Genomic DNA, 26,703 nt, shown 5'->3' with positions numbered 1-26,703 from the left:
TCAGTGGGCAGTCCTGGCCGCGTCTCGCAAGGGAAGGCACCTCATGTCTTCATCCTGCAGTCCCAATGTCAGAGTGTCTGAACCTGAAAGAGGAGAGCCACGCTGCAGACTGATTCTCCACTGATCACTGGTGATCCTGGGTAAGTGTCAAACCGAGGAAGGGAAATAACAGGAGAGGAAGGGGTGGTATTGTGTGATACACACACATAGAAGTATGCGGTAACTTTTCACATAGTTCTGTGATGCATGTGTTTTTTCAAACTGCTTAGTGTGTTGTATGTGATGTTTGTAGTTAATTCGAATTGTGAGAGGATTAATGGTTTGTAATGGGAGATTAATTCTCTGTCTGTATTGAGGCCAGTGAGTAAGGTATTAAACCGGCAGATTAGTTTGACCTACCATATTTTTCTCTCCCTCTGGGTGCAGAACGATCCCATCAGCACTAACAGCTTCACATCCTGAATGGTGTGTCCAGGCTGACAGAAATGTTCTCCAACAGGTGTATCTATTTTTTTCTGGTTGATGGTATGTCTGTGGGAATTAAACCGTGAAATGCTTGGCCTGTTTCCCCCACGTACATCGCTGTTGGGCATTTAGCACACATGATGAGGTACACCACGTTAGATGATTTGCACGTAAAGCAGTCATTGATTTTGTGTGAGCCCGGTCTCTGTGGGAAGGATGTGTGCACAGGTCTCGCGTCTCTTAAATATCCTAAGCTCCAGAACACTGGTCTGTTAGTTCAATAGAGTGCATACCTTGGAACATTCATCTTAAATGTTTTTAAGTTGTGGAGGGATCATGCAAATTTGTGTCATTTATACTTGATACATTTTTGAAAACATGGATCGCTTATTTTGCCTTTCATAAATGACACTTTATTTCAAACAATTTCTAGATTAAAATATTCAAATTCCATGAAACAAATCTTTCCAGCTTTTAGTAGCAAGGCCTGCACATTTGCACAGAGACTCTACATACATTCGTTTTCCAAACTGATATAATTAATTAAAATGCTGTCCAGTCAATGGTCTAAGTTAAACAATCCTGACTTATGTAAACATTTTAAGGGTTTGTGACTCCTTTTCGTGGTCCAGTATGTTCATAAAAAAATGTAGTTAGTTACACAATGTTTTAAGACTTTGGAGCCCCATTTTCATTGTCTTCCATGACTACACCTTATTGTATGAATACGCTGGCCGAATCATTTGCTTACCTGACTTACATACATAGTCACAACATTTCATTTGCTTAATTAAAAATAAATAATCATGTTTTTACACAATATAAATTAACTAACTGTACATGTCTATATTTAGTTATTATATAATACTAACACGCTTCTCTCTTGAAACACACAACATACAGAGTGAAAAAATAGTTGTACTTCAGAATCCAATTGAAAAATGTGAACTATCACAACGTTTATAATTGAGAACTAAATCAAAAGTGTTTAATGAAATCAAACATTTGAACTAAATTGCACTAATTGTCTTCTAATGCCATAGTCTTTAATGGAGACCATTGGGCAGGTGTAGGCATCCTGTGGTTCTTAAACTTTCAAGCTATTACTTGATCCTCAGGAGGTGGAACTGTGTATGAGTTGAGTTTAATAAGAGCATATGAGGTCTCTCACCTCCTCCTGACAAGATAAGCCTTTGGAGTGTTACGAAATATATAAGATGCCCAAGCAAAGATCACCTAAAAATGATTTCAGTAGCACAGCCTGCATGTAAACAAGGTCAATTAACTTTTTCACAGCATAAAAAAACAAGTGCGCAGCCCATGATGCTCTAGAACCAATTCTCATTAGCATACAAAAGCTGTCTGTGCAAAATGAGCATCAGACCCTAACATTCCTTCATCAATGTTCAGTATAAACTGAGTCTGCAGTACTTCGGCCGCGGCCCACCAGATTTGGCTTTGGGTCGAGACGTCACAATAGCACCAAGAAGGCGCTCTGCATCAGCTTATTGTCCTACACCCTGCTGTATTGCTAGTTGCCATATAACCAAAAGACCTTCCGGGTTCACGATGTGTATTCATCTTCCTTGAGTCCATCTTTGTAGACAATGGCAACCATAACAAACAGCAGGATTTAACCTCAGCAACCAGACTGCAGGATACTGTCCCCAGAGCGCTTTGTCACGGTCAGTGTGGTAAATATCTGGAAAAGGCAAATAATGAAGACATTTAGTATAGTTTCAAAAACTGATAAGAAGACAAACAATTTCAACATCATAAAATGACAAAAATATTTTTGTAAAAAGAGTTTAATTGTTGAACTGAAATCCAGCCGCCTCATCCTCATCGGCAATCCAAATATCCGCATGTGTTTACAGACTGACTAACTAGAGAGGAACAGTGGAAATGATCAGCAAAACCCTGATATTTCCCACTCCATTTATTAAATTGCTCTATGGATCTTATGCATTAATGTGTATAAAGTCTTTCACAATATTACAACTGAAAAGGTTTCTCTCTGCATCACAAGCTATGGGTTTGGGCAGCAGGTTTCTTTAATTTGATCAATGATCTTGTTTTGGTGGATGTTTGGATGTTTTATATATGAAAGCACTGCCCCGACAGCCTCATCATTAGTTTGACATGTGGCTGTAGCCCTGATATCAAACGCAGAATTGGGCGATATGCCACAGTGTTTTGTATAAAATATACATTAAATGAAAGTGTAATTGCAACTGTATAATTACAGGAAACCAAAATGTCCTCGTCTAAGGTTGTTCAAAAGCACAGTAATTAGGAGCATCAAAGCAGTCTTTTGCGGCAGCATCAATAAACCGCTCAATCACAAACTTTATGTAGATTTTATCAACTGGACCAGTTTGATGTATCTTCTTTTAATTCAGTTCTGCTAAGCATCTCGATATTAAACATATTAGAACTGCACACACAGCAAATAAACTATTTTACTGTTAAATGCATTTACTGTTGTTTTTTTTTGAATGGGGGAATACTTTTAAATATTTTTTTAAATATATAGTGATAGTTTACATCCCTGCTTAAAGCAGGAGAGAAACATTACACAGTGTATCTCTTCTGCAAAGTGGGGTATTTGGCACATTCTCAATACACTGATAATGCCCCAGTTTTCCTGACCTACCTTGTGAATATGAACTCTGAGATAATTTCAGTGCAATTTCGATGGAACTTGTGGGCTTTGCATTGAACCAGCACAGAATCCCGTTAATAAGGACATCCTGAACCTCCCATGGAATGACATCTAAATGTACTTTATCACATGTCATTTTGTCAAAACCACCTTGTTGCCCCCAAAAATACAATAAATACGACTTATAGAAGCCGCATGACAAATATGCATAACACAGCCTTTATTAAGGAACTCTGTAACAAAAATGCTATTTTAACTATTGGTATCAGAAAAAGTGTACAGCCTCTGGGATACTGTCTGACGTGAATAAGATGGTGAAGATGGAGAAGACATAGTCTTAAGACAATCATGAGTCAAAACTTACAGACAGTAGTTCCCTGCAGAATGTTTTGCATTCTGCGCACTCCCAAGAGCTAATCTATGGCACCCTTTTCTATAAGCAAGCCCAAGGCAGTTTCCAACTAAGCTTTTTTTCATAAGTCAGCCTATTAGATGTTAGTTTTGACCTTGAGTAAGAACAAACACTTAGAAAAGCCTTCAATAAAGTAACAAATCGCTATGGCAAGTAGTAATGTTCTGGAAATCTCTTCTTCGCATAGGCTTTATCATTTAGAAGCAATATCCTTTTGCTGAAGGCAGATAATGCACAGACGTTTAATGAGAAACTAAACTGCTCAGCATTTCCTCAGCATTTCATCTGTCAGTAAAATGGCAAAGCAAATGTTCTCTCAGACTGTGTGCTGTGAGCTGCGCTATTGCTAGAATGTCCATATGTGGTTTTACAGAAAATATCTGGTGTTTACACCACCCCTGGGGTAATCTCAGGTTTGTGCAAAATGTTTGTGTAGTCTGCCAACTTCTTATTGTTTTATATAGGGCCGTCATATAGTAAGCTCTCCAAAATTGATTCTCTCTGGTTTGGATGGGGCATACTGTAGAAATACACTAGAATGCAGGAAGAAGTAACAATTGAGCAGCACCAACTGTGAAGATGATGGCCCCTTCCTGTTTTTTTCCAATTGGATTACATATTTGCCAAATATTTCATATATTGATCCATTCTTTTTCTATTAGTTATTACATATGTTTTGTCTTTATATATATCTTTATCTTTACAATAGGACATACTTCTTAATTATGATATACATGTATTATATTAAAGGGATAATGGTGGAGCATCACCTTAAACATAAGGTTCAATATGATTGACCCTTTAAATGTATGTAAAAAAAAAACATGATTGGAATAAAAACTGGGAGTTTTTGGCTGGATCTCAGATCCAAACATATTATAGTGTCCACGTACCTCCGCACAGACTGGATGGATCCCTATAGTGTTGTCTAGTTGATCTTTAGTGAGGCCACATTTTATAGCTGCTGCAAACCCTTGCGTGATTTCACCAGCATTGGGAGCAAGCACATGAAAGCCAACAACTTTTTCCTGAAAAAGAAAGCACATTCCTATTAAATAATGAAACCATACAAAGCCAATGATATATATAAGAGCATGTAAGTCCATCACTGGGTGTGTATCACTACCAGCATACAGCACAGCTGAGAATCAATCATCAAGCTCACTATTATTTGATCATTTATGCATAGAAGCTCCGGTCTCTACAGTAATCACTGTTCTATACATGCAGCAAATAAGTCAACCCGTTCCATCATGGTCAGCAGCCTCTGGTGTCAGGTTAGCAGAATTGATGTTGCACGCTTGCTAGCTATTTATCATCCTTATGGTTATGATCTGTCACATTACCATACCAAGCACAACACAGGTGAGGCATGCAATGTGACAGCTGGCTTCCAAGGAGAATGATCATTTGATTTCTTTCTCTCCCAGCTTGACTTTGCAATTTATGCCATGGACATTTTATGAAATGAATTGGACTTTAGTTTAGATGTGAAGGTTATGGATGGCTGAGATGTTTTTTATTCTGTTGTATTTACATTTCTGCAACATCTCATCTGCATCAGCTAATTGTCTGTGATTTCTGTAAAATAATTATTTGGTTCAGGCAATGTATTTAATGTTTGTAATAGCTTACATCTACTGCAGGGGTCATGACTTATTTCCCTTGTCAGTTGTGACTTTTGGAAAGATTAATCTAGAATATTTTTTTCTGTGATGGAGCTGTTCTGGTGCTGAAAAGGTTATCGTATGCATGGGATAGGTATAAGAGACTGCTGAACATGAGGCAATTTCTAATTTCAAGTGTTGGAAGGATATGCAGATCTGAATGCAGAATGGATAAAACCAAAATATGGAAAACAATGGAACACTCTGTATTACCATTCAAGTGTTCCTAATTAGAACACAACCCAGCCAAATTGAGGCAAGCAATGCAGAGAGCCGAATACAACTTTTTCTTCTAAAGTTTTAACAACCCTAGTTCCTAGCACAATATTAAACCCTGGTTCTTTTGCTAGTTGCATGTTAAAAGAACAGGATTATATATCAAATTAACACAATAACAATATGTAGCCTTTTCTTTCTGAATAATGGTCTTTAAGGTTTTAGTAGTTTTTCATTAGCAGAGAAGAGCCGAATTGAATAAATATATATATATATATATATATATATATATACACACACACACATTAATCAACTGCATTCTCCTCCCTAAACCTAAATGAGTTCAAATAATTGTCAACCATTCAAATTTGAGATTTGCTTGTGAATCACTGAAACTGCAATTTCTGTAATTTATGGCTATCCTTTTTATATCCTGAAGGTCCAACACTGTGCCCGATTGTATTTATCTCCCTAACAAACCAACTGCTTTGCTCTGATAGTGGGTATGGCAATATATCTGCTGTACTTTTACAATGCCCAGAGGCAGACGTGTAAAGTAAAAGGTATAATCGCTGTCATAAACTAGGCCGTTTATTTCTTTACTGAAATGGGGGTTCCTTGCTGAGACACAACTCTTACAACAAGTTAAGCAGTGATAAGCACTTCTGCATTTCTTGTCAAAAGCACCGTTTATATACACCCAACCGTTCATAGGTTTGGGGTCACTTAGCTGTTTTCATCTACTGTAGCTGTGCTCACATAATTGCAAAAGGGCAATTTAATCATAATGATCAATTAGTCTTTTAAACGTAAACTTGGATTAACATGTATTTCATGTTAATTTAATGTACACTATTTGCTTTACTTTCAACAAAGACATTTCTAAGTGACCCCGAATGTTTGAACAGTAGTGTATATGATAATATACTATCTGTATAAAGTATAAAGGAGACAAGATCTTCCTAAGAAGATGGATCATGTGCATTGGGTTTTGTCTTGTTGAATTTAAATAGTTATTTATTAAAAGGTCAGCGGTTCTTAAAGTGAATTGTGATGTCTGGCCACATCTCAATCCTGAATCCAACATTTGAGTAATCAGTAATGGTGGCTCCAGCTATCTAAGTGCAGTCTTTAGCTTAATGTGAACTTTACATTGCATTCAATTATAAATGATTTATTAGGACATCATTTGTCATCGTGTCATTAATGAATCGGCAAGCAGTGTGCTAAGAATTATTCTAGTTTCCCTCTGGTCCTTTGGATTTCTGAGATAAACAAACATACTGCTATTCTTTTCAGCCCCTTTTATCTGCAGGAGAACTGTTTAAGTCGACTACAACTAAGCCATCTCTTCAAGGTATACACTATGAAGGCTTCCGGAGGAATCCCGATGTTTGCATTGACACGAGGATAATATCAGTGAAGGCAAGATCAATACAACGCTGTGACCCCTAGACTAAAGATGTGAATGAAATAAGAACTAAGCAACATTAAAAGGAGTCTACATTTCTGTTTAAAGATGTGTGTTGATTTTAAAGGCCCCATGTAGTAGATGCCAGAAGCATTTCAGAAAAAAATATCTTTTATGGACAGCCAGTATCCCTCTAGTTTTAATACTTTAGGTAGAAAATACATTTAGTAGCATTATTAACCTGCATTTCTACTGAGTCTACAGTATCACATACTAAATATATATATATATATTCTGCACAGCATATGTTACATGCTCCCTCGGTCACCAACAGGTTAACTGAGTTGCTGAGCACGATCTCTGTTGAAAAGACGCACAGGTGGTAAAGTGGTTTCTCTGTCAATTGAGCCCGTGGGTAATGAGATTCTGTTGCTTTGCCTACATGCTGCCCCCCACTCACACTTACATTGTCTTTCAAATTGCAGATGATCTTTGCGTAGCATTTGTTGTTATCCCTCGCTGGAACGGTCCATTCTAGGGGCCAAAAATAACTGTGATAGACCTGAAATACAGACATTTTATTCAGTAACATGCTTTTGTGCTGCTGGACATGCACAGATGCACCACAAAATATAAGAAATCCACCATTTACATGGATACCTGGAATTTGCAGCAGAAATAATATCTATTAGATATAGGGCCAGGAAGTCCTTATGGGATTTCGTCAGTGTTTGTAAGTTAGGAATAGGTCTGAACACATTGTGCTCTATAAGTGACCTGCTACCACTGTTTGTATGTTTTTCCAATTATATGTGCCTTCTAGCTGAGGTTTTTGCCAATTTATTGATTCATACATTGACCCTTGACTTTCAGCACTTCCTACCTCAATGTTCTCGTCTCCATACTTCGATATGGCATTTTCTTCTGATAGACCACAAGCGCCATATTCCAGGGGTGTAAACACGGTGGTGGGAACATTGACATAGTCACACTGTTTAATAAAAAACAAAAAAATATGAATGTAATGGTAGCACCTATTTTGGTCAATACAGGATAAAAGCCCTGTAGCACAAGATTCTTTTTTCATACTGCAGCTCTCCATTGATCGGTCTATCTTAAGCTTTCTGGAGAGATTTTTTTTGTTTGCTCATTAAGATAAACTTCCCCAGATCAGATCAGCACCCTCTAGTGACTCAGTTTGTCTGTACAATCAATAAACATTGAAGTGATCTAATGTCGTTTCCCTAATATCCAAAGACTTATCAAAGGAAAGACATTTATCACTTCAACGACTAAACTGTTTGTACAGATGGGAAAAAAAAACCTACTCGTGATGTTATCCTTTCAAATTGGCAGAATAAACTGTAATCTGTAAGAATGAATGTAAATTTAGAGAGATTATATGTGAATGGAGTAGTTTGGAACAATAAAACTTTAATTTGTATTATTAATAAGGATGTTCAGTTCTTTTGAAGTCTTACATTGGTTAATGAATATACAGGTGAGGGCTGAGACTAATAAAGCAGAACAAATATAGCAAAACATGACGGCCATATGTGAATAATGCTACAAATATAAAATAGTGACATTTTCTAAGGAATATACCGTATATTTTTTGATATATTTTATAAGAATCAAATTTGTATTAATATCCAGGTCAACTGCATCTGATACTTGGAACTAATGTCTTTGGCAAAAAAACAAACTCGAATCCAGCTGAGATCAGTAAAAAAAAAAAGAGATATAAGTGAAAATGAAGCTTTGAATCCTGTATTTATTTGCTATGCCTGTATATTTCTGATCTCTACAAAAGCTGAAAGATGAATTGGATAGCTGTGGGGAGATTTTACTCCAGTGATTCATTTTATATCACGGCCATTTCAGCACAAAGAAGATAATCACATACCAGCTCACACATTTCATACCTACTATGATTAAGGGAAGAGAAGGCATTATTATGTCTGCCAATTTAATGTCATATTGAAAAGGTCTGGTCCTTGAAGGTACTGACGGGCAATATTTTTGGAAATGTCCTAACAAGTAGTTAATTAAAGTAAAATATAGGTTAAAATACGTTAGATTTAATTAAGTGCAGGTTAACAGTTTGAAATACTCTGTTTGTTGTTGCCTTCAGATTGTTCGTAGATAAATTGCATGATAATATGTCTTAGGGATTCTAAATGACCTATTTGCCCGGGCTTAGGAAATGTACTGTTATGTCAAAGTGACTGTGTAGTCTAGGAGAGGTTACCCTCGCTTGCATAGACTCTCCTGTATGGTGGACCATAGTTAACGTCATACTAAGTAGAGTGCCAGTTAAAGTCCACAACAACTGGGAATGAAAGGATGTATATCTTGTATCTCTCCAAAACACTTACTTTGACTGTTGAATCGCCATATAACCTTCTTGCTAGAAGACGTCCTGCTTGGATAGCAACAGGGGTGAGCTCTAATTTATCTTCCAACACATCCCCGATAGCGTAAACGTAAGGCACATTAGTCTGCTCTGCGTCATTAACAGGGATTTTTCCTGTCCTGAACAAAGACACAAGGAAACAAGCATTCAAAATGTGTTCAGAAAGACCCGATTTTACACAAAATAATATTTTTTTATGAATGCACAGTATTTAATGAATAAAAATACTTTCCCCGCGTGTCAGTTAAAAAAAACATATTTTGTTATTGATGGTAAAAATATTTACATACTTTTCATTAATCTTTACTCCAGGTATATCCAGGCCAATTTTTCTTGTACACGCTTCCCTTCCGATTGCTAGCAAGACCTGCAAGACGTTTCATGATCAGTGGTGGGTAAAATTACATTGAGCTACACACGGATACGCCTTATTGTATCCACAATGAAATAACTCATCAGATGCAAAAGAAGGACACTCGCTTAAGAAATAAAATATGTGTAATATGTGGGCAACTTTTCCTGAGTACAGCATATCCAGCCCTTATCATTAGAGCAGCTATGTCCGAGCCTCAGCCAGAGTATTGTACAGAGCCCTCTAGCTGAGCACCCGCACGTGGATTGGATGGTAGCCGATGATTACATCGATATTGCATGCATTTTAAAAGAGCATTCTATAGGATGTTTAAACCATGACATACTGTAACATGACATAAGAGGTACTTGCTTTCTGATTGTCCTTACATCACTGGGGAGCTATAATAAGTATAATAAGTGATAAACCATTCTGTACTCACTGTGTTGTACTCTCCTGTTATCTCTGTACCATCCGCTGATTGAGCTGTCACTAATAATTTCCCAGGGGTTCCTGCTTCTATCTGTTCTACCTGGAACCAGATAACAATGTAAAACTGATTATCAGAGGTAAATGTATGCTAATATGAAGCACATTTAATCTTTGCAGACGGTGGTATAAAGAAAAGTAGAATGCATGGAATAAACAACATATAATTTGGTTTGTTTATTTTAAAGTTATAACGTGACTTGGGTCTGATATGTCATAAGCATAACTCAAAAAGTAACAACATTAACCAAAATACATTCTAGTCAAAAGTTTATACAATTAAAGTTTTAAAAAAGGCCACACACAAAAATTACACAATACCTTTGTTGGCACAAAGTGTCGCAAAAATTTGACTCCATGTTCCTCCATGTGTTCACCAATCTTGTTGGCCATTTGTTGATCAAAACCTCTTAACAGGATGGAGCGAACCATGACAGTCACATCCAAACCAAGACCTGCCAGGAACCCTGCACATTCTAGAGCAACGTAAGAGGCTCCAACAACCAGAGTCTTCCCTGGGCAGTAGGGAAGTGAGAACAGGTCATCACTGAAAACGAAGCAGAAAAAAGGTAATGGTGTTAAATAGGACACAATTAACACTACTTATTACCCTGATCATAAATGTGGTGCAGCCTGCTCTGTTATTTTATGAATGAACACCAAGGTACAAGCATTCATATTTTTAATATGTGGACATAAATATTTCTGCTACATTAATACCTTGTGATGCAGTATTCTTTATCGCCGGGAATACCAAGGTACCGTGGTCGTTCTCCTGTAGCTATGAGAAATTTCCCTGCAGTAAAATATTTCACTTTCCCTCTGCTTGATGTTGACTGCAAAGAAAAAATAAATATCAAATACAGCAAATGTACTTTATCAATTATTCAATGTTTGGTGGGTAAAGGATTGGTAGCAAAGGCATTGGCCTGAATCGGGCAGGAAATGAATGGAATGTGGGCGGAGTTTGTCCACATTGGCTGAGCATACATGGAAGTAGGTGGGGCTACAACTTAGCCCAACCCCCTTGGCCTCCCACAGTGCCCCTAATATATCGGCTCACATAGTCTTCCTAGTGGGATATTTATCCCTGGTCACACATATTGCAAAGATGTGCTGTCCATTTCAGCTAGCTGACGCATTCTATTTCGACACAATCCAGGCGAAAGACTACATGAATACAATGGTTGTTGGTACCAGGTATAAAGATATTGAATACAGATTTTAGGTGTTATGTGAAATACCTTGATTTTGTGTGGCTCCACAAACTCTCCGTAGCCATTTTCATATTTCACTTTGTTTTCCATAAGAGATACTCTGTAGTTCCAGTTTAAAGAGCCAATGTAGTTCTGAATAGAGTCTGTCATTGCCTCCCAACTGTGTTGTACTGCTGTTGACATAAGACATAATGATAATTATCTATCAAGGGAAAAAACAATGGAAGTGGGCCACTGGATGTAGAGCATATAGCGTATGTTATCTATACACTGTTCAAGTGAATGACACTTATGTATAAAAAGATATTGGTTTTCTCAAGTTTCTCACCAGGAGGTGGAATGAGCTATCCATCCAAACGTGTATTCACAATAGTGCCTTAGTTACAGTTATATTCAGTAGCAGTTTTTAACCATAGTTACACACAAACATATATATATATATATATATATATATATATACACCAGTTACACCATTTTTACACCATTCAATATATCTCTGCTTTGCCAGAAATAAGCTTATGCAAAATTAGTGTAAAGTAACAGTTGTTACAGAAATGGTGCTTTGTTCAAGCAAGCATATAGCACAACTTCTTTTTCTAATAATTTTCCAATAAAACATTTTCTTAGCCCTAGATCAGTAGTAGTAGTTCAGACTAAAATATCTAGGAGGCTAATAGCGCATCCTATTTTATATTTTTAATAATCACTCATAATGTAAGAAACGTATATTTAAGATATCAGTTATATTCTAACATAAATATTAAAACACATTATTTTTCTTACAATAATAGGCCTAATGAAAAATCATCAGTGTCTGTGAGGATGGATCACACTAATTTAAAGTGAAAAGGTTAGAAATGGGCAGGCAAGCACTGATGCTCGAATGTGGAAATAGCCATGATAAAATGTTTTTATTTTATTAGCTGCAAAATACCATCATAGTGATTTTAATTAGCTTTTCCTTACGGGTAGCTTTTAAAATCTATTCCAGCCTTTATAGGAGATACATAGCCAAAACATTATCTGTGTGACATATAGTCAAGTCCACCTTACACTCATCACATGTATTAACAATTAAATGGGATGTCATTTCAGTTGGTTCTTGCGACAACAGATGAGGATTGGTTTTGGAACTGTGTTAAATCGTCCATACCATAATTCAGCATTCAATATCCACATTAAAGTCCTTAATATACGGCAACACGGACCCAAAAATCCATAATTATTCAGAAAGAATAATTTTGTAAAGACTTACTATTAGCATCAACCTGCCATCCATATTTGTGGGAATCTTTCAGTGCCTGTCTCATTAAGGCTGCCTGATGCATTAGCTTCTTCGGGATGCAGCCCACATTTACACATGTTCCTCCAAGTCCTGAAATAAAGTCATACATCAAATTATAATTAGATGTTATTCACCAAGCATCCATCAGGTGGCAGATGGAACCGAAGTTGTTCTTTGTATAATTCCAATTGTTCATGATGGTCCCCAATATAATTATAATAAATAGGTTACTGGACATTTAGTGAGAGAGAACTGTCTAGTCCGCGTGTCATGAAAGCAGCTACCAAAGCATGCATAATAGATTTTTTTTAAAAGACACAATGTGGTTATGTGCAAAGACCAATTTCGTAATGCCTGCACCTTTTTAACCATGAGAACCTTTTAATATAATCACCTACTTAAATGCCAAAACAGACATAAGTGCACAGTATCATGCAAGGTACCATAATCAGTATATCATACATACTAGGCACAGTCCTATTGAAATGGACTGTAAGGAAACACTTACCCCATTTTGTTCCTGTTGGTGATGGTGTCACATAATCAAGTACCAATACTTTTTTATTGTACTTGGCAGCTTCCTGGACAACAAAAGGAAATGTGGAGGTTATATGTTTGGCTATTACCTGTACATGACCCATCCATTAAGTTTTTTAGCAATAATACCGAGAGTGGCATTTCCAAAATTACAAACGTAACGATTTATTACACTTCTTTATATCATTTTTGATATGTTTCTTTTCTATATTTGCACGAAGTAAGAGCTATGAACATTGTGATGCCTAGTAGATAACAAATGTATTTGTTTAGTTTTGAAAATCCTTGATTAGGATTCACGTATATTTACAACATGTACAACTTCCCCCTGAACCACTCCAAGTTAACTAGCGGCCAGGTCATACTTCCTGTATGGAAAGGAAGTGACATCAATACACATCTAACAGGACAAGATGTAGTCGGCTATATAGCCGAGCCTGATTTAGTCCTGAAAATCCCCAATAAACCACTACTTCTTTTGCGAAGATTCTACAGCGGAAAGTTAAAATCTCCATTCGTAAGGGAAAGACTAATTAAAAAATGTATTATGCCGTTGTATCATTAACACTGTGAGATGCCCATGTTTATATCTCAGCTGCCCTACACATAAAATCTTTGACACCCTACCTCCTCCATACCTATAGTCGTTGTGCATTAGAAAAAAGTAACTTGAAAAAACAGTTTTCATTTTTTTATTTTTACCTTAGAAGCTGCTAAACCTCCAGATCCACCGCCAATTACAATCAGGTCAAAGTCATAGGAGTTGTCTCGTGGTTTATCTTCCTTACTTTCTAGAAGTTTCTGAAATAAGCCATCCTTGGACAACTAGAAAAGAAATTAAGGGAAAACACAAATAAGTATCTGACCATTTTATATATATATATAATGTATTAATGGAGTTTTATAAACAAATTAGACTCCTCTTGGAGTCATGAAGAACAAACTTTAGGCACAAACTTAAGTGAGAGTTGGCTGGTTTACCTTTTATCGGGATCAAAATAAACAGGACAATGTTGGATAGGCTGAACGTAATGTCTTGTTTTAACATGACTATTACACTTGGATAAATATATACAAAACTTCACATAATGTAGCAATGTCACATTAATTACCCGTACTATTTTTAAGAGTAGGCTAAACAAGGACAGGCAGTTGGTTCGGTGAGGAAATCAAATCCGGTTTGACTCATCTTTCAATGCTAATTATGGCTTTAGGCGCACATGGATAATCATTTTATATGGGTGGAACTTCCCGGGTTGGAGAAATTTATGGATAATTTTGGGTGTGACAATAACCTGGCTCGTTTTATGGGAAATGAGGGTGATAACAGAATCGTCTGTCTCATCTGTCACATGGGTAACCAGCCTAACCCACTATTTCTTAATACACACAGTCCTATTTAAGGATTTTATTAGTTTTCAAATGAAATGTAATAGCGCCAGCAAATTGATATTGTTGACACATCATAAGTACCTACAACATAAGGGAAAAGAGCAGGGCCGGCCCGACAATGGAGCCGAGCGGGGCGACCAGGCCTTTTTTTTTTTTTTTTTTTTAAAGCCGAGAAGAGCGAGAGAGAGGGTGCCGAGTGGTTTTATCTTACCAAGTTGTCAGTACCCGCTTGGCGCCCCTCTCTCTCTCCTCTGCGAGCCCTCTAGCTCCGTAGCTCGGTCTCGGTGCCGGCTTGTAATGTTGAGCGCTGGAAGATGACATCATTTCTGGCGCTCAGCATTACAAGCCGGCACCGATACCGAGCAGGGAGACTCGCTGCAGGACTGCTGAAAGGTAAGTACGGGGGGGGGTAGATAATGGGGGGGCGGCAGGGAGAGGAAGGGCAGATAATGGGGGGGGCAGCATTTTAAACTTTGCCCCAGGAGGCATTTTGTCTTGGGTGGGTCGGCCCTGGAAAAGAGGTTTTTACATTTTCTATACTTGATCCTAAATAAAGTGGGATCAGCAAATGTCAGAATTAGGTAGTGTCTCAATTTAAATCTAAGCAGATGGTTCTATCCCTATTTATTTACAATAGCCATGTTTTCTCCCCTAGAGGCAATTTCATCTAACAGTACCTCCTTTGTCTGTACTTAGTAAATCTAATATTATATACAGATTAGGTTATCAATAGTGAGAATTGTTAGGCAAGCTCAGGCATACCCTAAATATGACAGGTGATAAGTGAGTAATTACTGAGTAATCTGTATTTGATGCTTCACCTTCCTGCAAAAAAAACCCTGTAGGCCATGGGAAAACACAGAAATGTTTTCATTATCCTGAAAGATAAACAGAATGCAGGAAAAGGACGGTGAATGAATACCAGTGTCAAAAATCTTCATATGTGCTGCCTCATAGACTACATTTCTTAACACAGATCTCATGAGATTCCATTTACAATATCAGCTTTCATGCGAAGAAAACATCGATTTTACTTCACAATGAAAAATAAATCTGCTAGAACATTATAGATATTTTACGGTGTGATTGGGATCCTCTAACTGGATCTTCAGTTCTTCATTCTTTTCACAACTACTGGCAACACCATAACTTGTATTTGGTGTTTACCCGGATTTATCAGTTAGGAAATGGCCATCTTTTCAGCAGTGTTGAAACAATACAGACCAAATGAGCAATAAAAGAAATGAAATATCAATGCATGCCGATGAAGATAATGTTCTGAGCACTAGAGTTTGATATGAAAATTAAAAGTTCTTGATATTTTTCATTTAACTTTATTGTTGGAGCAATTCAAATATGAACACAGACCTCATATAGTTAATTAGATCTGGAATTGAGCCCTGAATTCAAATTAAACTTTTAAAATAGGGAAATATAGAACTACAAACGGAGAATGTATTTTCATTCAAATTAAAACAAAGGCTAATGAATGAATTAATGACACCAGCCGAAATTCATCCAGGATCTTAAAGGAGTTTATAAAATTATTTGCACCAGGAGGATAAAGATCTACGTGTTGAATAGGAATAGGAAAGTTGAGGGACTGTAAACATATGCTACAGCCAGACAGGTGGAGATTTTAATAAAATATGTTCAAAAAAGAACATTCTTAAGACAGCAGTATGACAAAGGATGCTGTGATACTATAAACAAGCGATCACAAATTAAATAAAGCCTGACAGATTGCCACTCCTTGCATTCCCCTTTTATGGTCTACTGCAAGTGAACACATGCAGTTGTTCCTTTGATTATAAAGATACCTCTGTTCTTTCTTCTAGGCTGCCTTCCTAAATCACTACTATTTTGGAAGCAAAAGAGTAAATAGGTACATATCTCAGTACTTATAATACCGCCAAGTATCGATCAGACTTTGTGAGAATAGATAGATGTAGGAGCAGGGAAAGTCATCCAAAGTGTCTGAGAAGGTACAATGGGCACCACCACATACTGAGCCAGAAAGTCCAGAATGCATCAGAGTTGGGGGGTGCAAAATCACAACATATACATCTTAGGGTCAAGCATACCTAGACACAGTCCTTAAATCCACAGCCTCATATTTTATATATATATATATATATATATATACTATATTTTTTGTGGATTAAGATATCACCCTAAATAGTAATACAGATGTGCTTAGATAAAACACAAAATAATTGGGTGGTCACTGACACTGTTACTATATATAAAAGGCTCCCTATAGCCTGGTCAGACCATGTCTGATCCTTGCATACATAAGTGTAAAAAAAAGTCATTAACAGGAAAGTTCCTTATTTGAAATGCACTAGAAGAAATATATTTTTAGTATGACACGCATCATCAAACAAGTAAAAGGAGGCTTAACATAATCAAACAATGGGTCCTGTCTACCCAGTGTCCAGCACTACGGAATTTGATGGTGCTATATAAAACAATAAATAATAATAATAATATTCATTTGTATAAAATAATACAGATGTATCAAAGCTCATGATTAAAATCAAATATCCTCACTATTCTTATTTTAAAATATGCAAATTACTATCAAATACTAGATACATAGACAAGCGAAGACAACAGTTGCTACTAATTATTCCCTACTTGCCCCCCAAAAAGGTATTCTTGTGAAAGAAAATAGTTTTAATATTGTTTTAGATAAGTAATAAACAGTTCTTACCGTTATGATTTCATCATATTGTATAAGCTGCTCTTTCACGAAAACGCTGGGTAAAGTCGTTTCCATAGTATGTTCATAGAGGACTTCTTCAAACCTCTGAGAGCTCTCTGTGAAAGTAATTAAAGCATGATCTCTGTATTTAAAAAGCACCAAGCTCCAAGGAAATGCCAAAAGAGGTGTGACCGAATGTTTCGCAATCACAGCGCCACTCATTTCCAAGCATCTCTGACTACATACTTAATATACAGCATGATTACCCAAATATGTGAGTAATAATGACAAGACGCTTTTCACTAGATACAGGTCTATAGCCCCCTGCCCTTATTGTGGTATTCTCCAATCGACATAAAGAGGGTCACATACTGCTACACTCTCCCCCTTCCCATTTGTGGAAAGTGTAGGCTTCCTAATAATTCCTATGATATCAAATTTATTGTGTGTATATGTGAATCAGTGTGTATGTGATATATATATATATATATATATATATATATACAGTAATATGTGTAATCTCATCCGCTACATACTGTGTCCTTGAATGGCAAAAATAAAATGTGACCCCCTAGTGCTCACTGATTGTGCGCTCAATGATGTTCCCAAACAGCTTGCCTGCTCCATCTTTGTGCCCAAACAGCTTGGCAGTGCCTCCAAACTGCTTGTTTGTGCCCCCAAACGGCTTGTCTATGCGCCCAAACAACTTGTCTGCAACATCTTTGAGCCCAAACGGCTTGTCAGTGCCCATAAACAGCTTGTCTGTTCCATCTTTGCCACCAAAAATGAGAAGAGAAAATCCTGGTGGTGTGGAGGGGGTTCATCTGGGGAGGAGGATTATCTGAGGGGGGCAGACCATTTGTTCTGTAAAACTTCTAGACAATAGGGAATAGTTTCTACTCCTAGACAATAGGGAATATTGTAGTGTACACTGTATCTTAGTGACTAAATCATATTACTGAAAAGAGCAGGTCTACAACTCAGTGACCCAGAGCCGTAGCAAGGGTGAGGCGAGTGAGGCACTCCCCTCGGGTGCAGCTGTGAGGGGTTGCCCGCTGCCCAATGAGCAGCTCCAGGACCAATTGGCATACCTCACAACAAACCTCGGGACATCAGGGGCAAGATTTGAAAGGTATTTGATACTGCGTGTGTGCCAAGTAGCCCTTACCTCTCAAGCTCCACCTTCCCAACATCCAGATTCACCAGGGGGAGGCTTAATGCGTATGCACACAATCATGTAGGGTTGCGCAGTATGTGTTCTCCAGTGTCTCAGACACAGGAGAATGCTATCAGTGCTGTGGTGCTGTGGTCCCAGTTTCCTGCCAGTCTCTAGGGGGATAGGGGGATAGGGGAGAAAAATTGGGTTTGTCTCGCACAAAGGGGAACAGTTTGGAGGCATGGGTTGGGGTAATCACAGATCTCCCTGTAACCTGCCCAACATTAATGGAGTGCGAGGTCTGTCACATGAGACCTCGGCTTCTGTGCTCCCAATGACTCTTCAATTGATGCTGAGCGCTGGGACATGACATCAAGTCCTGGTGCTTAGCATCAATCACTGTGCTCACTGCCAGGGAGCAGCAAAGGAGGCATCTGAATCTATACAGACCTTACAATCCCATGACAAGAAATAAGAAGGAGAGGAAGAGAAGGGTGAGAAAGGTAAGGGAGAAAGGTAAGAGATGGGGAGAAAGGGGGTAAGTGATAGTCAGGAAGGGGTTATCTGAAAAAAGGTGGGTATCTGATAGGGAGAAAGGAGGGTATCTGATGAGGAGATGATGAGGCTGCTAGCCAGTATGTGTATGTGTGTGTATGGGCAGGTGTGTGTAAGTGAAGTGTATATGTGTGTTTATCAGCAGGTGTGTGTAAAGGCAGTGTGTATGGGCAGTCATGTAGAGGCAGTATAAATAATATAACCTATATATTATATAAAATATAGGGGGGACGACGACCATTTTCCATTTTTGCCTCAGACACAAAAGGAGCTAGCTACGGGAGATCATTTTTGGCTTAGTAAGTCTTGGGGATTAGGGTAAGATCTAGGGCAGAAACCCCCATAAATACAACAAACAGCGCAACATTAAGACCAGGGGACATGTTTCTTAGGTGTTACACTTTACTACTGTATCATCAAAGCAGTGTTTTCTGTTCAAAGAAAGACGTTTTCCCTGTGGGATTTCCCTTATATTAGCTTGTTTCAGGATACATTACTAGCTTTTACATACCAGTTAAACCTGAGTACAACGAAACACTAGAGCACTGTAATTAACTGTATGCATGGCTACGGACACCACGGGATGCACAGAATGACAAAGCAAAAAAACACATTTATGTAAATATGTTAATCCGTTTCATTTATCGACTGTTTCCTTGAATAAATACCCAACAATGTAAACTGGGACTTTCGCATGTTGTAACGCACTTCCTGATTAATTACTGAAAAACCACCTCTTTACTGCTGTGGCACGGATTGTTTAAGGAACATTTAATAACTTTTTTTTAACGATATCACACCATGCTCTATTGCCAACTACAGTATCCAGATCGAAACTCCTTCACTTCAGTAGGATTAATATGATGAATGATATTATTCCCCACTTGAGGAAGTCATTAGACTTATTCTGATTATGTTTTGGATGTTCACAGCAAACCTTATTACTAACTGTATTTACCTACCGCTATCTTGATCCTGCTGTCACAATGTAAATAGAATTGTACATGGCACACATGGTGACTACAGTAACGTTTTTTTCTCCATTAAGACCAAACTGTCTAAACACCAGTATCAAAAGAAATATTGTATGAGGCATTATATGTCTTACCCATTTGGTCTATCTCCACTGCCAGATATGGGGTGTTCATGTTGTCTAACAGGCTCTTAACCTGTGCAAAGACAAAATAAAGTATACAGGTTTAAGTCATGTGCTCATGCATTTCTAACATAATATTTACAATTAGGTGTTAAGAGACATATTGGAAATCTCCCTTTTCCATTGCTTTAGCACTTTAGTATTAATGTCTCTATGTAAATGAGTTTGGAAATCCCTAACCAGCAGTGCTCTACAGAGTCTCATTCAGTACCTTCAGCCGGATTGAAGGCTGCATTCTAGTGGACGAACATTACATTTTCATACCTATTCATCAAGCGGTATGTCAAGACAATCTGTCGCTGTCGGGCAGAGGCCCACCGGACATTTGCCTGGTGTGCCAGATGGCCAGTCCAGGTCTGAGTGAAGTGCTCAGTACAGTAAGAGCCTTAGTGCCCATCATTGGCTCCTGAGCACGCATTTGAAGTACCATGCTTTGGACAACACCAACAATACTTTACAGACATATGGAATTGGTGTACTTAACACAGGGATGGTTTTGTTTCAGCAGTCTTTTTTTCCAGAGCCCACTATTGCCCTAGGGTTGAGCTACATATTGTGTTAAGAGTGTCAATGTTTAATGTTCCTTCCATTCAAGCCCCAGGTGTTTTTGAGTCCTTTTACTGTGAATTTCTGGCTTGTCATTAGGATCTAAGGACACATACAGTAAAGGTTGGATATAGTGATGAACACTTTCAACTGTTTTAAAGGCACCTGGGCATTTGTAACTTTACCAGGGCACCACTGTTATTTAAGTGATCATATTCACATGGACACAGAACCACTGATGTTATTAATGGAGTTTGGATTTCAATTTGAATATCTATACAGCAAAACAAATCAAAAATCAATCTATCTTAATTAACAGTAGTCATCGCTTCATCTCTTCAATTAAGCATTCATTATTAAATGGGAATTTATGACTAATCACTGTATGATTATGTCTAACAGCCCTATATAGAATAGCTAGTGTAAACTATAAACAGTGGCAAATTCTATGTTGATGATGCTTGTATTTCTGCAATAAAATTCCCCAGTATTTTTTTCCAGTATTCCTGATTATGTGCTTAGTTTGACAAGTTTAACTGCGGCTAAAAACAAACTTTGTCAGGGGGCAGTCCCGTGACGGCAGCGGGAAACACCACCATTTAAAGGGAAAATGGGCGGGGAGTGGGGTGTGTCAAGACCCTGCTCCCGTGACCCGGAGGATTCGGGTCTTGACCCGGAGAACTGGAGAAGCGGTGCTTCACCCGCCAATCTCTGGGTCAAACCCAAAGAGTTCCCAGGTATGAACATTACCCTTCACTGGGACTAAGGGGCTTTTATAAGGCAAGGCAGCTGTAACCAACACCCTCAATCTTGTCTCATTGACTGAACTCCAGGTTAGCCGACTCCTGATTCCCATTAGCTTTAGGTGAAGTCATTAGTCTAGAGGTTTATGTACTTCTTCCACCCTGTACTTTGAATGTTTACGCAGTTTACATCCAGGTAATTATAAGATAATTCTATATGTCCTAATGGTGTACACCACGGCTCTGCTCTTTTGTGGAAGTAGTCCAAGAAGCCAGAGCACTGCAGACAGATTAGAGGAGAAAGAAAAGTGTTTCTTCACCTTTCTTTCTCTGCAAATCCGTCTGTATTTTTCTGGCCTTTCAGAGTACTTCTGCAAAAGGCGTACCACACAGACAGCCTCTCTCCCATTTCACCAATCGTGGGAGAGGGTGTGTGAAGAGAGTGTGTGCATGTGAGCAGGGGCTCCGCCCTTTTGCAGAAGTGCTCCTGGAGACCTCGTTAGCGGAGCTGATACAGGGGAGAATCAGCCAAAGAAAGAAGAGGCAAGAGAAGAAACGGATCTGCAGAAAAGGAGACAGGGACATGGGGACAGTGGGCGGAGAAGGCAAGAAAACATGGAGAAAGATTGTGAGAGTGAATGAGAGTGTGAAAGTGAGTGAATGAGCGCATGTGCGTGCTAGGTTGAGTGACAAAGGATTTTGTTTCTGAATGGAAAACGGCAAACAGCGGCCAAACAGAGACACGTCTCCAAGCCTCGTTTTCACTCTAGAAGAAGGGGCTAGAATTGGAGGGCTATTTAAATCCTCACAACACACAACAATCACTGCCTGTGATAGTGCCTCATGCATTTTGGGTCCAGTTCATGACCCTGGCTTTCACTTGACTACAAGTATATCTTGTCTGCCTACCATCCTGGTTAGCCACCCTGGCTAATTATCTACCTACCCTGCCTTGTCTGATTCCTGACCTCGGCAACCCTGACTATGATATTTGTCTTTCTGCCTGCCCGTGTCATCTGGCCCCCGTGCATCAGCCTCCAGTGGTATATGTGTAGCCTGCTTAGTCATTTCGCTGTAACCCATAGGTTTTGTCTGAAATCGATTATACAGAACACCACTGCGAACACTCTACCCCTACCAGGGCCGGCCTTACGGATGTGCGGCCGCACAGGGTTTAAATTAAAACATCGGGGGTTTTTTTACTTTATTTAACATCCTCCATGTTAAATAAAGTTTTTGTTAACTTTATTTAACATGGAGGATGTTAAATAAAGTTAAAAAAAAACCCCAATGTTTTAATGTAAGCCCTGTGTGGCCGCAGACCCCTAAGGCTGGCCCTGGTGGGGGCTTCCCGGCCCCTTAGAGTGGCGGACCCGGTCGCAGTTGCGGCGGGCTTAAGGGGCAGGTGCGTTAATGCGGCCGTAGAGGCCGCATAGGCCCAGTCAGTCCGGTCCTGCCACGGGCCCGGCCGCAGTTGCTGCTTGCTCCGGCAACAAGGTAAGTAGGGTGAGGGCGGGGGGTGCAGTGAGAAGGGGCAGAGGGGGGTTAGATAGTGAGAAATGGGGAGAGGGGATAGATAGTGAGAGGGGGTACATAGTGAAAAGGGGGAACATAGTGAGAAGGGGCAGATAAGATGGGGAGAGGGGGGTAGTGTGAATGCGTATGAGAATGAATGAATAAATGTGTGGATGAATTGTGTGAATGCGTATGACAATTAATGAATTAATGTGTGGATGAATTGCTTGAATGATTTGTGAGACTGCATTAATGAATGTGTTAATGATTTGTGTGAATGAGTAAATGCAAAGATGGTACATGAAGGGTGGGCTTTAACAATAAATAAATAAATAAATAAAAATGGGCTGCTCGGGCTTAAATGCCCAGGCCTATTTTTTGTCCCAGTCCGGGCCTGGTTCTCAACCTCCAAGTGACCTGCTGTATAGGACTGACTCATGGTATCAAGAGCTGAGGTTTTTATACCCTTTGCACTCTCCTGATTGTTTTGTCTGAGACCCTACTGAGTACCAAGTTTCTGCACCACTGGCCCTTCAAGCATGACAGTTCTTATTCCAGTATGTGGTTTTATATGAATAAATATTTGTAGATTTTCTGTCTTGACATGAGACTTGTTCAGACCTCTGTTCAATCTTAATCTAATCATCGTCACAGCTACTGGCAACCAGTATTTTTAAAACTTTTAATGGTTAATTCATGTATAATTTAAAATATTCGCCTAGTTACCTATTGTTTTTGCTCATATACAATTGAATTAAGCTAAAGGCATAATCAAGATCTGACATGTTTGTGAGATGTGCCATATATTTGTAAGGGTACAATGATTATGTAAATTAAACAGCACCATGAAGCATGTGGTAGCATGTAGGGTGATAATACAGTAGAAATTGATATAACTCTGACAAGATTTTATTATATAATAGTATCAGGCTATGATCCTATGAAGGAACTTTACAGGGTGTTTTAAGAGTTTATTAGTCTATAGACTATATTCTATATATATCGGTTAACATATGGTTTTCGTATGGTTTGGTTTTGTATTGCTGCATAATATACGCTTTATGCTTCAGGTAACACATGTCTACATATCTTATTGTAATTTTTCTATTAAAAAATATGCAGGCTTTACAGTTCCTACATAACACTGGCTCATCTAGAAATGATGTGTTACCTTTGTGCATTTTCCACATGTTGTCTTGCTGAAGATCACAATATCACTGCTGCCGATGAATTCCTGAAGTTTAATCTTGAGGGCAGTCTTCTGGTTCTTCTTCCATTCACTGCCTTCATTTCCATCACTTTTGTATTTTACTATCTCTGGAGATTTATTGCTGTTGTCTTCAATGACTAAATAATAGAAGCAAATATTTTAGAAATAATTTATAGGACCATCTATATGACATTGATCATAATTGTTTGCTTGCTCTCAAACTGTGATATTTTGCTTAAAGACCCGTGTACTAGTATACTGCTTACTCATTTCTTATCTTTAGAAAATAAAGGAGACTTTACCTGGTGTTTAGGACATACATTTACATTATAGGGCGTTCAAAGACATATGTGGGACCATTGTTCTAATGCAGAGGTAAGACTTTCTAGGGACCACATTTTCAACATTATAATATACGAACACAAAATGTTACATAGCTCATAAATCAGATCGTATACATAAAAAGGATATAACAAGAAAAAAAACATTCATGGGGTAATAAATATATATTCCCATGCATAAAATACAGATATATTTCTTAATCCACCGAAGTACACGGATCACAAAACCGTGCTTTGTAACAAAGTACAAGGAAATGTGTGCATGAAACTAATGGGCAATTCAGGACTCAACCAACAATTTACACTCATAACGAAGGATTAGTAGAGGAATTAGTAGTTGTTACTCAAATACTTGGATTTACTGATTAAAACCTACTTTGCACAAGATAAATAATGGCAGCAGCCAATGTCTGCAACATAATTGAAAGTTATTGATAAGGCCCTGTTACAAAGTACACACCCAAGGATTTCTCTTATCAAAGCGTTACAGCTCTAAGGATTTTGAAGCAAATACTGATTAGTAGACCTATCATGGAGAAGAAAAGAAATACCATATTTATAGTCTGGCTAATTTTTTGTTATTACTAAATTCGTACTGATGACTAAACATAAATCATTTGGTAAAATGAATGTTAAATAATGTACATGAAGGGTATGCTAAATATAGCCATGGTTCTGATTATATTATAACATTTTTATTTTGATTGGTGAAACTACAATAGCCCAACCACTTATTGCAATATAAGGTAACATTCTCTATCATTGCACATGGTGGACATTTACTGAGGTCTGTGGCGGACAATTTAATGATATTCCACAGATCTTCACAAACCTTGCCACAGACACTGGTTCCTTGTACGGACACTTTGCCTCTCCTTGATTATGGCTGCCCAAATGCATTGGAAAGAGATGGCAAACCCAAAGCCCCTACTGCACACACGATCACACACATAGTTTATGTACTATTGTTGAAGTAGACAGTTGGTATTATGTCTTGGCTGAGGGCTGCAGATTGTGGGAGACCCTTTACTATGAAACCAGGGGCAGATCATCCTGTTGGGCAATCAAGCTCCCCATTGCAACTTTGCTCAATGAACCAGTTGACCAGACTAAATAGCTCTCTTGTAACCAATTTATTTACACTATGGAGATCTTTTCCTACCCACTACAAACTCCATATTATCTTTACCTTGCATCACATGTCCTTCTGAGACAAACATCCATAATATGACATCAGACCCCGAGAGGAAGGCTAAAGGTGGAGGGCAGTTGAGTGCTGATCATGGACAGCCTAGGGCACTGACCAACCTAAATATTCCACTATATGTATCAGGGCTGGAATAGGGATGATGAGGTGGCCCTGGAACTTTAAAGCCAGTGGCCACCTAATGACATAAGTGGAGCTGACGGCTGGATACGCGCGACAGCACATTGTCTTGTTGCTTGTTAGGGGGGTTTTGCTTTAAAGAGTGAACCACTTCTCTCTTTCTACTAATAATGTTTCTAGCTATACAACTCAACATCCCACTTTCTTTATTGCATTTGACAACCCAATTAACACAGAAGAGTGCACATCTATCCAGAACTGCTGCAATCTACAACTCAAATCACACTCAGCCAGCCACATATGTTGCAGTCAACCAGGAGTGATGCCATAGTAATTTGCTTAATCTGTGTCTATGTAATTCACAATGACAGGATTAACATAGTTTGCCTTTTTCTTATATGAATGTAGAGAATGTGTGTTAGGGTAAAGTGTTATATTTAGAATTAGTGTGAAACCGAATAGTGATTATTATTATTAATAAAATCTAGATTCAAAACAAAATCTGTAGTGTCCATGATCAGGAATATTATGCACTAATTAATTTGGGACAATAGGGTTAATATATGCAGTGCAATACAGTCAAAGTGGGGCAATCAGAAGAAATGTTACCACAATAAGCCTGCATATATATATAAATAATTATCTAGCAGAATTCATTTATAGAATTGATCTTAAAGATCAATGCTAGTGCTTAGTGCTATATGTGAACACAATGGGATACTCTTGTTCACTACCCTACAATTGTAACACAATGGCTACTTTAAAAAAAAATACAGCCAAGTATCAACATACCCCCCAGTAAATCTATATGCCAATCAGTCTTACCTGCCTTGTAGAGCTGTAGGTTCTTAACCTGTGTGGGATCCACAAACACAGCTTTTCCCTTCCTCACTGAGTTGCCCATTCTGTAGTCCTGGGACCAT

General features: G+C 38.3%; 1 protein-coding gene across 1 annotated transcript; it reads right to left on the bottom strand.

Annotated features, from left to right (window-relative positions):
* Nucleotides 1-26,684, bottom strand: LOC149299743 (thioredoxin reductase 1, cytoplasmic-like). The gene is made up of 18 exons (XM_089486032.1): nt 26,606-26,684; nt 24,074-24,249; nt 20,051-20,111; nt 17,241-17,347; nt 13,835-13,957; nt 13,104-13,176; nt 12,566-12,685; nt 11,338-11,480; nt 10,814-10,929; nt 10,415-10,640; nt 10,047-10,136; nt 9,543-9,619; nt 9,215-9,371; nt 7,720-7,827; nt 7,303-7,398; nt 4,436-4,570; nt 2,104-2,167; nt 1-83 (listed from the first exon to the last, which is right to left on the bottom strand). The coding sequence occupies exons 1-18, from the start codon at nt 26,682-26,684 to the stop codon at nt 1-3; spliced, it is 2,034 nt and encodes a 677-aa protein (XP_089342158.1).
* Between the last annotated feature and the right edge of the window lie 19 nt (nt 26,685-26,703).

The sequence above is a fragment of the Sceloporus occidentalis genome, unplaced genomic scaffold, assembly GCF_023333645.1.
Source record: "Sceloporus occidentalis isolate IW3139 unplaced genomic scaffold, rSceOcc1.0.p SCAF_28, whole genome shotgun sequence".
NCBI lineage: Eukaryota > Metazoa > Chordata > Lepidosauria > Squamata > Phrynosomatidae > Sceloporus > Sceloporus occidentalis.
Note: the sequence above shows the minus strand (reverse complement) of the source record. Positions and strands in the feature narration are given on the sequence as shown.